The 16,935-nt window shown below is 34.6% G+C and overlaps 1 protein-coding gene across 5 annotated transcripts in view; it reads right to left on the bottom strand.

Moving 5' to 3' along the window:
• Window positions 1-828: 828 nt before the first annotated feature.
• LOC121985839 overlaps window positions 829-16,935 on the bottom strand; it is a 36,067-nt gene continuing 19,960 nt past the window's right edge. The window contains exons 6-13 of one of the 5 annotated variants that reach the window (XR_006113277.1): window positions 5,944-6,051; window positions 5,718-5,770; window positions 5,570-5,620; window positions 3,041-3,092; window positions 2,828-2,952; window positions 2,024-2,174; window positions 1,151-1,897; window positions 829-1,064 (exon numbers count right to left, since the gene is read on the bottom strand). Coding sequence is in view for 3 of the 5 variants with exons in the window: in XM_042539530.1 (XP_042395464.1) it covers window positions 1,190-1,903; window positions 2,024-2,174; window positions 2,828-2,952; window positions 3,030-3,092; window positions 5,570-5,620; window positions 5,718-5,789; window positions 5,944-6,051 (1,284 nt within the window). In the remaining 2 variants the exon portion in view is untranslated. Of the gene's footprint in view, window positions 1,068-1,150; window positions 1,904-2,023; window positions 2,175-2,827; window positions 2,953-3,029; window positions 3,093-5,569; window positions 5,621-5,717; window positions 5,790-5,943; window positions 6,052-16,935 lie in introns of those variants that run through there. The other 4 variants (XM_042539530.1, XM_042539522.1, XM_042539536.1 and 1 more) reach the window with 4 other exon arrangements.

The following is a 16,935-nucleotide window of genomic DNA, read 5'->3' as shown; positions in this document are numbered from 1 at the left end:
GTCCCTCAACGCACGAGCTTCAATAACTTGGGTGTTGTGAGCTGTGTAATTACCAACTTTGTCCTTGAGAAGGTTCTCAAGATGGTTTCATCCATTAAACATGAGAAATGTATTGTAGTATGCACACTGCCTCCATATGGAATTAGGTAGTGATAGACATGAAAGTGAGTTGAAACTATGTTCTTTGAGTTGAAGTCAACACTATTAGAACAAGGAACTTTATAGTTATGCTCCTCTCCGGCACCCTTGGTATCATCTGATCCACATCCTTGGTTCAAACTCATCGAGCATGCATCCAACTGAGCTAGTCAATTGCGATAGATTCATTTGATCCCATGAACCATCCTCAAAAATCTACACATTATTCTTTAGTTTCTCCTATCTCCATTTATTCCATGCGGTATACATATGTAACCAAATTCTTCATGCAAAACAATTTCCGGGAACACACGAAGGTGTTAGCTCAGACTTCTAGAGGCGTTCATCATAATTCTAGCCTTCACACATTTGCTCTACATGCTTTCGCTCCACACCGTCATGATTGGCAGCACATATGAAGGTGATGCAGAGTGTGGAGCAGGCACACACATGGCATGGCGAACTGAAGGGAACTACAGTTCAGTTTTGTAATAGCATGGCTGGTTAAAATAATGGATTAACCTCAGGTTTTTGAATGATTAAAAAAAACAAATTTCAGAAAGATGTGGTATCACAAAACTATGATATGGTATTGCAAAACTCATAGTGGATATCATGCTTTGTTCAGAGTTGGAATATCTGTTGGGCCAATTTATTTATAGGCCTGAATAATTTTATAAGTCCAATTCAAATCATTAGAAGATTTTATCAGGGGAAAATATGCCAATCAAATTTAGTCATTTCCATCACGTAACATTGAGAATAAAGAAATAAACAATGACAAAATAACAATATGAACCTGATCTCCCTCATAAAATCATGGGCTTGAATCTTCTCTTCAGTCAACATTTTTCATTAAAACCAAACGGACTTTGCTTCGTGTTGTCTCGTCTCAACTTGTACTACCATCATGACAATTAGAGAGCCTGCTATTGTGAAAATAGATTACATATCAAAACAATAAAAAATTGATATCAATGAAAATGAAATGACTTGTATCCTAAAAACTCACCATTTAATGAATGATTCATAAAGCAGTCAAAATTGTCTCTCAGGAATGAAAATACAAGATAGTCAAGGGCGTGTTTCTGAAAAAGCTCATGTAATTATCACCTTCCGAGAACCAAGATCTTATGATACCATCACTTGAATGGATGCCATTCACCCACCTATCAACAAGCTTAAAACCAAAGGTTGATGCAGTAGAAACTATTGAGTCTTCATTGATTCTTCTCTCAATGTGGCATAGGACAAGAGCTGGTTTGTGATTATCATTTTCCTGGCTACATATCAGCTCTCTTGCAGTCTCGAACAGAGGTGAAATAGCACCATAACTGTAAGTTACATCAGTTCCTATTATTATATCGAAACCTCTGTCATAGCAACCAAAATCCTTGATGGCTTGAACATCCTCCATGTTCCCCCAGATCAATCTATTAATAACAATTTTATTAAGCAAATTCTTCGGCAAGTTTGTGGAAATGTTCTCTCTTAGGAGACTAAGAGCTTCTGTATCCCCATCGGTAGAAACTACCACTTCTGCATGCTGAGCAGCAATCATTGAGCAGATACCAGCAGAACCGCAACCCAATTCCAGCATCCTCTTTCCTACAATAATTGAAGGGTTTTCTGCAATTATGTTGCACATTAGACGAGCTGATTCCCACAACATGAGCCCCGTGGATTTGCAAGTATGTTGGTATTCTTTCGTCAGTGCTTTTATCCTGAAGCTGCAGCCTTTAACTTCAATCTTGATAACCTGTTTCTTGCATTGAAATAGTTTCACCAAGTGGTAAAAGGTATACAGTTATTTGTAAAAAGACTTTGCTGGCTCGTGAAATTAGGTTTCACTAGTTTCCAAGTCCACCAGAGTGTTGAGAATTACCTCATCAGCAGATGATGACAAACAAAACAGATCAGCGACACTGCCAGATATGTCAACCTCAGCATCGCCATAATTGTTAGAATAATTATGAATGATGGGTTCATTGTTTTGTTCAGTAGGTTTATTGGAGAAGACAGCTTGAATCCATCTCCTGGTACAAGGATCACAAAGTTGTGCAATTAAAACAGACTGAAGATAAGCAGTAACAGTATTATTCTAAATGGGACTAGTCTTCCAAGAAGTAAAAACATTGAATTAATATGAAATTAAAGAAACCCACTAGGAAAAAAACTTTTAAACGGATGTGATTGAAATTTGTAGAAAAATAAATCAGTAGACGATTATATAATCCGCCAAACTAATACCAAACTAATAGTTACTCCAAAAGAGAGGGAGATAGAAAATAAAAAACAAAAAGTTGCACATGATCAAAAGACAAAGATAAATGGAGTTAATGGTTAATTCCTCATCTAATTAATAGGTCATGCAGCCAAAGATTAATGAATATAAACTAGAACACGGTATCATGGTAAAAAATATTTGTTTCTATCATTGCAACGCTTGAACAAGATTTCTATAGAAAATCACTATTGAACATGTATCCTGAATGGACATCTCATGAAACTCATTAGACAAATAACCATTAAGATCATCCAACTTCAATAAAAAACTACCACTGGTGCAGAGGCATATAGCTTTAAGAACAAACATTATCACAATTTAATGATGCACAAAAGAACTTGAATACAATAACCACAGAAATATTCCTTCTTGATGCATAGCAAAATAGACTCTAATCCCTACCTATTCATTACTAGTTCCTGTGAACGGTTCATCACTTGCTTATTGCAGATACGAACATTGACCACATTGAACCCACTCTGCTGGAACAGGCTTACCAGGAACTTGTTGGTAAAATAATAAGCACGCTGTTGTAAATAGTGTTAGTAATAAAAAAGAAATCGAGACTGTCAAGTAGATGTAAAAATTGAATTGTACAACTCACTGTTCCATCACCTCTGACAAAAAAGTTCTCGCTGATCTCCTGCTCCTTGGAAATCAGCCTTTCCTGTACGATAGTATTGATTACATAACTTACAACAACAACCAAGCCTTTTCCCACTAGGTGGGGTTGGCTTATTGATTACATAACTTAAAAAATCAAAAAAGAAAAAACTTCTCCAGTCATTCCCTGATGAAGAAACAACAGACTGTTACACCATTCAAGCATGTGATGCAGCACTGAGATACACAATCTCACATGAAGAATCAAAATTCAGAAAGAGGATTAAACAAATTCCGTAACTGGAAGATAAGAAAACAAGAGGGATCGGGATATCTCTTAAAGACTCCAATCATCATGAATAATTCTCCTCAAAATCACAGTAAAAATTATTTGATTTCTAAAATAATTTAACCAAACGTGGACCTATTCTACAAATAACTTATTCTCCAAAATAATAATTAAAATCACATAATTTCTATGACAACCAAAATAAAGCCCCAACTTCTAAAACCTATAAAATTTCCAATTTAAAATTTTCTAAGTTGAATTGCGTCGTTCTCCCTTCTACCAAGAAGAAGTCACCTCAAGATGAGTTGTCAACATCTACAATTTATGCTTCAAATTGGACATTCTTTTGAATGGAAAAGAAATTGTTGTAAAAGCATTAGTTTTAACCTTCAAGAAAGGTTTTTAAAGCATCACCCTTCTGTTTGATCATCCCTTTCAATGAGTTAGGAATAATTGTATTTCATCGATTTCTTCATTCTTGAGCAACTAAGTTTTGGTCGTGCCTTATAATAAGAAAATAAACATTATGATTTCCAAGAACTCTCTTTGCAAATCCATTGTTATCCTAGTGTTTGAAATTCAAGTATTAGTGATGAGACCATAGACATAAAGACTGAAAGAATAGTCAACATCAGAAAACGTAGAGGCTCAAATGTCCCCGATGAGATAGCAAATCCTCTAGTTTGGAAATCAAACTATTATTTAAATAAGTTGACAAGTCAAATAACCAAGCATTAAAATTAAATTTTAGTACAATACAACTCAATAAAGTGGGCAAGGTCCTTTTCTACAAAACAAATTGAGTGAAATGAATGCACGAGAATAATTTATTATATTATCATATGCTCTATAATAATCTTATATAGATTACAAAAGGATATAAATCAATGAAAGGATCAACAAGTTAATTAATTGTAAAGTTGTTTTACATTCTTATTTCATTATGCTTATTTTGTTCAATTTACTCTTCCAGTCAGGCAGTGTGAAGCGTAAGACATTCTTATTGAGGCCTTTACAAGGTAGGATTGTAAATAAGCCAAGCCAAAATCAGCATTTAAGTTTGCTAATTTGTCTTGAAGAACTAGTTTAAACTTGTTTATTAAAAATTTTAAAAGTTCAAATCCATAATCAAGCTCGAGCTTTTTAGAAAGTTCAACACAAGATATTACTGTATTTAGTTAAAATATGCAAATCTCACAATTTTAACATATTATAAATAATATGAAATTAAAAAATTTATAAGATTTGCATTATAATGTTTTATGTATTTGACTATAAAATTAAAAATAAGAGCATAATCTATCTTTATACAAGTTAACAAAAAAAAACTATTCATGAATTATTCACGAATTTTATGAAGGTTAGCAAGTCAAATTCATTAGTGCTCAAGCTTATGAGTATTGAGCTTGCTCACAAATATCATGTTCTTAGGGTAAGTCGTAAAGAAATTCTTCTAAGTTCAAATCTAGTGATCCTCAAAAGGATCACTAGAGGAGATACTGATCTTGGTTGCCTTTAGGTTAGAGAAGCCTCTTAAAGAAACTAAGCCATCATAAAACTTGGTGGAGTTAAGTTAGACAATTTAGTCAAGGGTTCGTTGATTTTAAGTGGGGTAGAGATGTTGCAGGTTGTCTTGAAGTCGGTTCAACTTTTGAATATTTTCTTTTTTTTCCACTTGTGTTGCATGCTTTTTGTTTGTGAAATTTCATGCTCATGGTAGTATTTACAATCTGGAGCTACATGAAAGACTTCCTATGCTTGACGTGGTATTTAATCTTTATGGCTTTATAATAGGCTTTCTCTATTTAAGTAAAGAGTAACAATATGTCTTTCATAAACCTAATTCCATTTATTGAAGCAAAAGATGATATTGCTCTTCCCAAATAGCTCAGTATCGCCGGCCCGTGGGAGCTAACCTAATTCCATTTATGAAACAATAGAAGAAGGTTTGTGTAAATTTCTAACTGGATATGGTTTTCCATACTTAAGAATATACTTTGTATTTTATTAAACAATAGATCTTTAAAATATCTTGGAAAATATTTTCCAGTCAGTTTTTATGTCGAGCAATAATGTGATGGGTTCCATCCTAGGCTATCTAGATTGACCTAAATAATTTCCTCAAATATGTTTTCATAATTTTCTTTAATGTGAAAAAAGTGCTTATAAATGCTAAATAGTATAATCCACAACAATTTTTCTTTTAAAAAAATGAATGCACATACTATAGTTAAGTATTAACATTGACTTACCTGTGCAAGATCACCAGTTGCATAATCACGGAAGAGTACAAGGCCATTTGGCTGCAAATAAGTGATGCAGGAAGTTAGAGGTGATCAAGGACTGTGATGGAATAATCTTTGTTCTTTCAACATGACCAACTCAGAAAAAAAAACTTACTTTAAGAACCCTCCTGAGATTGTCTAACACCAAAGGCATCTTTTCAGGAGAAACTGCAGAAAGCACAAAAATCTATTTAAGGTGTCAGAAGTTTGGCTGCTAGAGGAATCCTAAATCAGAAATCTTAAGGAAAGATAAACAAATTTGAATATTAACAACAAAAGAAAGAGAGTAGCATCTCCAAAGAATTATTATACAAAAGCCTTTAGAGCCAATATTCACTTACCATGGTTACAATGTCCACTGAAGCAGGTGCTATTATCTCACTGAGATTATGTATTGTAAGGTCACAAACAAATGCATTGATGTGATCGCCTGAGAAGTCCTTGTGGCTCTACAATGCAAAATTTATTGTTTAAGAATAAATATGTAAAAATAACCTTGGACTAAACGTATAGCACCATAATATTATCATAATAACATCTGTGAATTCCATGCATGACATATTCCAGTCCAATCATAACATATTCCAGCAATATATTCTCTCTATACTTGGCTAGATCATGTTTTAGGAAAATAATACTGTGATACCAACCATTTTGTCTTTTGTTTATAGAAATCTTCTGCACTCATCTTTTCTAAGAATAAAATGTACAATCTCTTTCCTAGACATCATATTCTAATGCTTTACACTCTGCAGATCCACACACAAGTGGTGCACATCTTCAGAAACAAAGTACTATTTGGTGTGTATCTAAGTGAATTGAAATGCATGTAACAACTAAAAAATAATACAACAACAACTACTAAGCTTTTATCCCACTAAGTGGGGCTGACTATATGGATCCTCTTACGTCATTAAGCATAATTTTCTACTGTATAATCATCTATATTTAAATAAATTTTATCCTATTTTCGTTGCTTAGTCATCTTTAGTCTCCCTCTTCCTTGATAACCATGTGTATTTGTCATGATCTCACATTGTCTAACTGGAAAATTTATTGGTCACCTAAGTACATGTCTATATCTTCTTAAATCTGTTTCTTTGAGATTTCCTTTGTCACCGATTTTTCTCTAATGTTCTTATTTCTTATCCCGCCCATATACTAGTTTTATATCCCAATATTCAACTTCATAGAACATATGAGATCTAATCGCCATATTGTAAATCATCCTTTAAGTTTAGAGACTTTACAAGTTGGTGCAATCAACATCCAAGGTTTTAATATTTGACAATATGCCAATGTCTCGTCAAATTTTGATCAAGAGTTGATCTAAATAGGACTATATGTTTGAAAGTGAGTTTAAAAAAAACTCTAGTCGAGTTAAGATTGACCGGATGACTAACAAAAGTCCAAGCAGGTCAAGGATGATCGAATGTTTTACAAGGGGCGGTCACCTATGAAAGTCACCTATGAACGGATGTCTGGCAAGTGGCAAGTAGCAAGTGGCAAGTCCAAGCAGGTCGAGGATGACCGAATGTCTGACAAGTGACAAGTTCAAGCAGGTCAAGGATGATCAGAAGCTTGACAAAGAAAAATCTTGGGAGAGTAAGCCCTAGGTGGTGAGAAGTCTTAGATGAGTAAATTCTAAGCAAAAGATAAGCCTAGTAAGTCAGGTAAGCTTACAAGATTAGACTTATATGTTTGCTTGTGTTTTGCAAGAACCTAGAATTGAAAGCAAAACAAAAAACAGACAAACAAAACCGGATGAAGCTGAAAGAAATCCAAAGTGAATCGGACTTGACCAAGGTCGAACTGGACCGTACCAATCCGGTCAATGAACAGTTGGTTCGGTAGATTGAAAAATCAATTCGATAGACCGAATGGGTTTGATAGATTGAAAAACCGATTGGGTTTAAATGGGTTCAGTTGACTAGGTTCGGACTCGAATCGGTGACATGGCTTGGTTCTGTCGACCAAAAAGGTTCTGGTTGACCGATAAACATGATCACGACGAGATCACGTCGCTTGATTCAAATCACGCTGAACTTGACCATGGAGATCAGGTATGACCAAGTCCAGTCGATCGAAAGAGGTTTATTGGTCTATCGATCAAGGCATATAAAAGAACCTCGAGATCGGACCTCAAGACATCAATTCTCCATCAATATTCTTCTTCAATGCTCGTAAAGATTCTCAAAATTTTGCTTGTGCAAAGCGTGGTCAGAGGCGTCCGGGGCATCTTGGGCCTTTGCGAAGAGGGGTCAGAGGCACCTCCAGGACACCTTGGTCCTGCGATGCTTCCAGAGGCGCCGGAGGCATCCCATGACATCTCCGCGACGCCTTCGCTCACTTTATGCTCATATTGAAATCATACCTATTCGGAGAGTGGTCGCCTCGTTGTCGTCTCGTCGCTACCTCCTACTGATTGCTAGCCGATTACCTTTGTCGCAACCTCCCCTACATTATATAACGGGTTTTTTATTAATCGATTGACAGAAGAAATTGATTTGACGCGTCTGTCGCAATTCCTTCTATCACGCTTGATTCCTCCTGTGTGATGCATGTGAAATTATCGCGCTTGTTGTGACGATTTTGTTCCCTTGTTGAAACGGTAAAAATCGTATGTGCCACCTAGCACGGAACGATATTTCAATCATTGGTATGTGCTCCTATTTCTATTCTGGCAATGCGATCTTTTGAAATAAACCGACTTGTTTTTAGTATTCTACCTTAATTTGTTGGCAAACTAAATATCAAGTTAAGCAATTCTGCAATATCTCTTTTCATACCCTTAAACCAATAAGACCACTTCAAATTTCGATACATTCGATTACCACCAGAATGGACTATGGACTGTAAATTTCGATTAATGTGCTTCTCAAAGGAGATTTTTCTTAATCGGGTGTATCTTAGAAACGCACAACCTGCCTCATAACCAAAACCAAAGAGATTAATCCACGACCAAGTCTTATCCTATTAGATAGAATCGGCTTATATGAATTCTTCTATGCCATTGGACTCTATCCCCTATATTTAAATAAATTCTATATTATTTTATTATTATTAATCAAGTTTTTTTTAGTCTTCCTCATTTGATGTGCATATTTGTCATAGTTTCACATCACCTAACTAGAGAATTTATTGGTCGTCCAAGTACATGTTTGTACCATCTTAAAAGTATCTCTCGAGTTTTCCCTTAATAGATAAAACTCCAATTTTCTCTCTAGTGTTCTCATTTCTTAATCTGTTCATCATGTATATCCACACATCCACATTAACATCCTCATCTATGCAACTCTCATCTTCTACTCATGTGTTTGAATCATAGTCCAACATTCAGCTCCATATAACATAGCAGATCTAACAACCGCTTTATATAACTTTCATTTAACTTTACGATCACATAGAACACCTAATGTTCTCCATTTCAATTATCGTACTTGTATTATAGGTAAGATATCTCTCTCAATCCCTCTATTATTTTATAAAAATGATCTTGAATATTTAAAGTTCTTAGTTTCAAATAACTCATCATATCCTATCTTAAGCCCGCCATAGCCGATCCCAAGCTCTAATGAGAAAGGGTGAGGGGTTGCGTTAGGTTGTCCGCCAATGTTGAATTCGTGCAAATGTTCATGAATGGATCATCCACATCACGAGAAAATTCTAATTTCGGGTCTAACTCTAACTCACTAGCTATAAATCTGAGATATCGATCTCCCATCTAATTTTCCTTAATTCACTCAACAAATAGAGCCTGTGCAATCAAAGAGACCAATATACCAAGGTTATTTTACAAGATCGTAGTGCCAAATAGAAATGAGAGCATATTATTATGGACTCTGCCACAAAATTAGTGAGGATTCGGGGAGAAATGATTCGATTTGGGTGATCATCGATCAATTGACCAAATCAACTTATTTCCTACCAATCTGTAAGACAGACTCTTTAGACCATCTAGCAGAGTTATATTGCAAAGAGATCACCGGACTCTATGGTATTCCCCTTGGTATCATTTCCGATCGAGACCCGCCTTTCACTTTATGATTCTTGCAGTTTTCAAAAGGCATTGGGTATTGAACTTCACTTTAGCACTTCTTTTTCACTCTCAAACTAAGTTAGAGAGCATCTAGGCTTTGTAGGATCTCCAATAAGATATGTACATTAGATTTCACTTATAGTTAGGAGGATCGCGTACATTTGATAAAGTTTGCATATAATAATAGTTATTGGTCTACTATCCAAATACCATCATTTAAGACACTATGATAGAGCATGTATTTCTCCTACCTCATGGGAGGAGGTTGGAGAGCATCAACTCTTGAGCTGATAGAGTATTCAACCAAATTCTGAACTAGTATGAATTATTAGACAAAGATTGTTGACTGCTCAAAGTCAACAAACAAAAAGTAGTGTTGTAAATGCAGTAGCGGTTGAAATTTTTTTACTATTTTTATACATAATATTATAAATAATTATTTATCTTTATGATATTTATGTATCAATAAGCTTAATACAATATAATTTATATAAAGTACAAATGAATATATAAATACAACCAACAAAATAATTAATAAAAATTTATCACCATATTAATACTAAAAAAGTAATATTATTACTTTTACCAAAAATCTAAGTTTAAAATTACATGTAGACAAAGATTAGACTAAACATAACTAATCTTCTAAATCATTTACACATGCACCATCAACTACATCCATAATTTTTTCATCATTGGACTCAAAATCAACATCGTCATTCTCCTCCGATATATCTAAATCCTCATCAAGTTCTATAATGAGGATGTTCCTTGCACTCCTTGGTTGTAGCACTTCATACGCTCCCGAGGCATCGCCACCATTTTCCAAATAAATCCCGAACCCGGCTCGACCTCATCTTCATCACCAACATCAACAAGCCAACCTTGAACTTTACTAGCTTGAGGATAGAAGCAAATCTCAGAGAGAAATCTCATTGTCATTTTTTTTAAAATTTGACGTGTCACCACCATAATTAGACCATCATCCAACTTAAAAAATATAAAGAATCAGAAAATAATAAATCAAAAAATAGGTAAAAGAGACGTGTGTTAGTGAATAAATATAAAGAAAGAGATGTACCAAGATCAAAGTCATGGTACACAATCACCTTCTCATATGTCGCGATTGCCATTTTCTTCCAAAGTTTTCGGATGTACTTTTATACTTCAACAATTCATCATTAGAAATGGTGGATTGCATATCCTTGTCGGTAGGAAAAATTCCCTCAACGCAATTCAAGAACTCATTCATAACATGTGTAATTTTATATCCTTGGATCTTTGAAGTAAAAAATCGGATTCAACAAATAAGCGGCATAATGCAAAAAACTATCAAGTCAACCCTTAGACTTCTCATCAATAATCTTCAAAATAGGGGTGACATTTTCTTCTTTGTTGAAAGTCTTTCTAATCTCTTCCTTGACTTGTTTAAGTGGGCCCAATAAAAAGATTAAAGGGGTGAAAACATTCAAAGCCAAAGAAACACCATTCCAAAAAGAAATACTTGTTACTGTCGCTTTCCCTTTCACGCTACTCCTTAATTTTGTTTTGCTCCACTTCTTTGATGTAAACATAAGTCTCAATTAATCGTTCTTGTCTTTGAGACTTTCCAAGGTTAAAAATAGCAAATCTAGCATCCTGGGTATTGTTAGGGCCTTTGTTTTCTCATTCGTTCTGCCAGATTTCGGTAGCTTTCCAAGTGCTTCAAGCATGAGGTTGATTGTATGAGTCGCACAAGAGGTCCAAAAAATTTAAGGTTGTGTAACCTTCAACAATTCGTCGCCGTCATTATTTGTCGGATTGTCCGTCACTAATTGAACAGCATGTTGAGGGTCAATTTCAATTATGTATTTTTCTAAAAACTTGAAGATGTAAACCCCGTGTGTGCCTCCATAGAATCTTCAATAGAACCAAGGAATGAAGTGTCTAGTTGCAATTAACACATAAACTCATAATGCTTCTCCTCTTGCGATCCGTCCATGCATCAGTCATAATTAAACTTCCATGTTTCGTACATTTTTCTTCATGCATTTTTAGAGATAATTTGGTCCTCTCAACTTCTTATTTCAAAAATGGCTCTCTTAGAAGATATTGACTTGAAAGTTTGTAACCCGAGCCAAATGCCTCTATAAATTGTCTAAAGCATTGATTGCAAATTGCATGAAAAGGAATTCATGCCTAATAAATCCATCTTGCAAGGTACTCATGCACATCAATTGTAAACTTTAACTTCAATGAATCATTTATGTTATGTTGTCTTGCTTTGTTGAATCGATTACGGATATCCACTTATCAATAAGCTCGAGGTGCTTTGACTTTCTTTTAGAAGAATCTTCCTCCACTTGACAATCATCGTCCACTATATGAACACCTATATTTACTTCTGCCCTCTCTTCTTTTACTTCTTCCACCCTTTCTCGCTTCTTATTATTACTATTTTCAAGATAAACTCTTACTCTTTTTTATCTTCATCGGATGCTTTAAGACATGCTTCAACTTGTCCTACAATACCCATAATATAATGCTTCATCCGATAAACTACTATCTTAACAAGCCTCTTACACGATTTACATGCGATCCAATCACTTTTTTCTTTGCAATACAACACTCTATTATCCCAAACAATATCACTAGACTTTCACTTCAATTCCACCTCCGGTTATTTCTCATTTTCCACCGTTAATCTTTAATAATACAATTTCGGTACCGTATCATGTCAATATTAGTTTGATATTGTTTTAAATATAAAATATATTAACTAAAAATAAAAATTTTAATCTAAATATTTAAATAGACTTAATTAAAGCCTAATAAAATTATCCCATTAATTAATTATATATATATATATATATATATATCTTAAATTAATGGGATAATTTTATTAGGCTTTAATTAAATCTATTTAAACTATCTCAATCATAACTAGGAGTTATTTAACCTAAAGTTATTTAATTAAACCCCAAGTTAAAAACCTAACTTTGACCCTCTTATCATTGTTTTGGCAAGCACAATGAGTTTGACGCGTCTCCTTGACCGCACGATGAGTACGTGACACATCGCCGAGACCGCAACCAAGCCAAAGTAACTGTCGTCGGGTTCGGGTAACGCATTCGCGCCCATCACCGGGCTTGGGTGACGCGTCCGAACTCGTCGCCGAGCCAAGTGACGCATCTGGACTGGTTGTTGGGCCTAGGCGACGCGTTCAAACGTATTGCGGCACACCAACACCACAAGCATGCTCGTGCCACTGTCGGTCCACGAGCGGAACGAATGTATCTGGCGAAACAGCTACAACTTCAGATTTCAATCCATAACTAGAAATATATAAAAGCTAACCTAGTGGAGTAGCCGCAGCGGTGATTCGAAGCGAAAAGAGGTGAGTTGTGGGTGACTTGGGTTGTGGAGTTATTTATGTTTTGCAAGAGAGTTGGGTTTTTCAAATTTTGTTGTCCCACCACCTCGCGCACCACCTCACGCGCTGCCTCGCACGCCCACAAATCTCACCTCATCTTTGACCGCCTAAAGCACCGCCTAAGGCAAAGGCGCTAAGGTTGATACCTGCTTCCCACCTAGGCGCCATTTAAGCGGTCGTCTCAGTTGACATTTAGAACATTGCAAAACGGAGGATGTTGGTGTGTGATGATGGTTCATTGGAACGAATGTGGAACTACCAAAACGGGCGTTCAAGCAAGATAGCGCCTCATGTGGTGTCAAATTTCCCATAAATAACATTAGTTGCTATGGCACAACCTTCTTGGACATTATAACGGCAAAAAAAAAAAGACATGGAACGGAACGACATGGAACAGACCTTGGATTTTTTTTTTACTATTTTGTTTGCATTTAAGGCAAATTTGACTTTGCATTGATTTTTTTCAATGTTTTGGTTGTATTCAAAGAAAAAAGACATGTGATACGTGCATCGTATCATTGTCTTCTTTTCTTCAACATTTTGCAAATAATGCAAGACTACCGATCTATCATACATAAACATATTGAAATTTGAACATACTCATTTTTGGCTTACGTTCATAGCTCATTCGTTTGATTTCTTTTATCATCATTTCCAACATATTTGGCCAACAATCTTGATTAAGGTAGGTTTCAAATTTTTTGGTCTAATCTACTAAGTTATAAAGAATTATTTATTTTTATGTGGTTCAAAAACATATAAGCATGATTGTAACCAAGTTGTCAGTTAGAAAAAACTAATGTGATTTTTTATGTGAAGAATTAGGATATGATTGTCTATCATTTATTCTTATTATTTTATTTAGTGTTTTAGGCACATCCTCGAATTGTTAGCACATCATTAACTGCTTAATGTGTTCTCATTATTACAAAGTCAATCATCTAATTTTGAAAATTTTTCATCAACTCAATCAAATGAATATCTATATACACGTTTTTATGCTAATTTATATCGATACTCGTATGTTGAAGATCAATTTAATCAACATAATACTCAATGAGCATATAATGAAGAATTGGTTCCTCCCCATCACTCTTCGTGGTATCAACTTTGATAAGGTATAATTTTCATTATATTTTTTTCAAAATGTTATTATTGTATGATAATTATATATTGATGTATTACTTTTTGAGGCTTCATGTATTTATATTTTATTACTAATGTAATTTATACAATTATTTAATTCTCTTTCTAATTCTCTATTTTTTATTAGAAATCCGCACCATGACAATTCCGTGAAATGATATTGGAATTGGAACGATAGAGTCTGCGATGACTGCCGCAACCGTTCTTGCGAACCATGTGCGTGATCATGTATTTCTCCGTGTTTCACCAATAAAAAGAGTTAAAAGATTTGATTTAAAAGGAATGTTGCTCCCAAATTTATTTGACCTTTTCAAATTCTAGAGCAGATTGGTAGAGTTGTATATCGACTTGTGTAACCCCCAACCTTAGCAAGTGTATAATGTCTTCCATGTTTTTATGTTGCGGAAGTATATTCCAACACTGACGTCATCCTAGAGGATCTCACGCTACCACTCCAGCCTAATGTGACATACGAAAAATTCTGAGTTCATATAATTGAAGTGCAAGAAACATTGACTATGAAACAAATGCATTCACCTCGTAAAGGTTGGATGAAAGTACCACTCCAATCTTGAAGCAACTTGGGAGCATGAAGATGAAATCACCAGAAGATACCGGGTAATTTTCCTCAAGTACTTAAATTTAGCTCTTTTAGTGGGAGGATGTTAAATATTGATTTTTATAAATGAAAAAATAAAATTTTCTAAAATTTTATACTGATAAAATAAACAAACTGAATTGTTAAAATAAGAATTTGGTCATCAAGTTGAAGTCCAATTAGGTTTGGATAAAATCCAACTAGTAAGCGCATAGATTCGTTATATAGGTTTAATTGACTCAAGCGTCTTGTACCAACGAAAGAAAGTTGTGAAGTATATATTTTATGTTATTAGATTTAAAATTTGCCGACCTTGTAGGATAAGATTTTATTCTTGTTGTATTTATTTCAATTTTAGGTTGGGTGTCTAGTTTTGAATAGAGAATAATAAATTTGTTATTCGATAATAATAGTTGTCATATGGAACATGGGAATATATTGAGATAGCGAGATCAAAATTTGATACATTGACTTTTGAGTCTTAGATAATGTCCATGTTATTATCATTATGGGATATTATTTCGAGTTTTGAGTTATTTTCTTATTGTGTTTGTAGATATGAGTTCAAGTGAAACTCGGTGACCTAGTGACACTCAAAACTTTTTGTTGTATATCGAAGTGGGTAAATTCTATCCTTCGACTTGTTATATATTCAGATAAAATAGATTATGTGAAATTGCATAATTATTTTTGAAAAAGGATTAAAATAATATTTAAACTAGTGAAATGGATTTAAAAATAATTAAATAGGATAAATAATTGATGTTATTTCATGTTCACATAGGTTCCATATGGGGATTAAGATGGGAAAGATTATTTTAAAAATTAGATTGGATATTCTAATTACTCTTCAATTATACGCGTCGTTAGATTGTTTGACCTTCCATGTCATTTGATGTTCTAAATGTGGATACTTGTATTTTCATTTTTAGATTGCTCTTATCTGTTAACCTTACCATGATACCTAATTAAATGAGCATGATTTTTTAAAAAGTTGAATTAAGTTGGTCGGTCAAACTAACTAAAAAAATGTGAACTCAGAATAAAATAATTATGATAAACAGATTAAGTAAAAAACTAAAACGTGAAAACTTTGAATCTAACCTCGTACCAAAGTATCTAATTGACTGCCCACAGTACTGGTGCGGTAGCGAGTGATCACCCATGGTCAGTATTTACTGATGCACTATATTGTTGTATTCTACCACTGGGGGGGCTTTTAGCACATATATCAAATGGCGTTATTAGAACACTAACTCTAGTGATTTACTTCTTAATTGATCTACCATGCTCATATCATTAATGACATTTATACATATTGATATTTATACTGTTCAAAGTAAAACCTAAAATTTCGTATCTTGGGAGCCACGAATTAGGCCTTTATATAGGAAAGAAGATATACAAAGAAGTCAAAAATACCCTTATAAATATTCTATTCTAACACTCCCCCTCAAGCTGGAGAATATAGATCATATGCACCAAGCTTGTTACATATGTAGTCAATTCGGAGACCTCTAAGTGACTTAGTGAATATATCTGCTAGTTGATCATGTGAGTTGAGAAAACTAGTAGATATTTCTCCAGATATGACTTTCTCTCTGACAAAGTGACAGTCAACTTCAATATGTTTTGTCCTCTCATGAAAGACTGGATTTGAGGCAATATGCATAGTGGCCTGGTTGGTTATCACATATGAGTGACATCTGTGTAACCTCTCCAAACCTTAGTTCCTGAAGCAACTGTTTTAACCATATAAGTTCTTGACTGACTATAGTCATAGCTCGATATTCTGCCTCTGCACTGGATCTTGCCACAACATTCTGTTTTTTACTTTTCCAAAAAACAAAATTACCTCCGACAAATATACAAAATCCAGAAGTAGATCTTCTATCAGAGGGAGATCCTGCCCAATCTGTATCAAAATACCCCACAACTTGAGTATATCCTTTGTCTTCATATAGAAGACCCTTTTCCGGTGCACCCTTGATATATCGAATAATGCGAGTCACGGCATCCCAATGTTCTTTGCACGGAGAGTTGAGAAACTGACTTACTACACTTACTGCAAATGAGATATCCGGACGAGTGACAGTAAGGTAGCTTTGTTTCCCTACTAATCGTTTGTACCGTTCAGG

This window comes from Zingiber officinale, chromosome 1B (genome assembly GCF_018446385.1).
Source record: "Zingiber officinale cultivar Zhangliang chromosome 1B, Zo_v1.1, whole genome shotgun sequence".
Taxonomy (NCBI): domain Eukaryota; kingdom Viridiplantae; phylum Streptophyta; class Magnoliopsida; order Zingiberales; family Zingiberaceae; genus Zingiber; species Zingiber officinale.
This window is presented reverse-complemented; position numbering and strand designations above follow the sequence as displayed.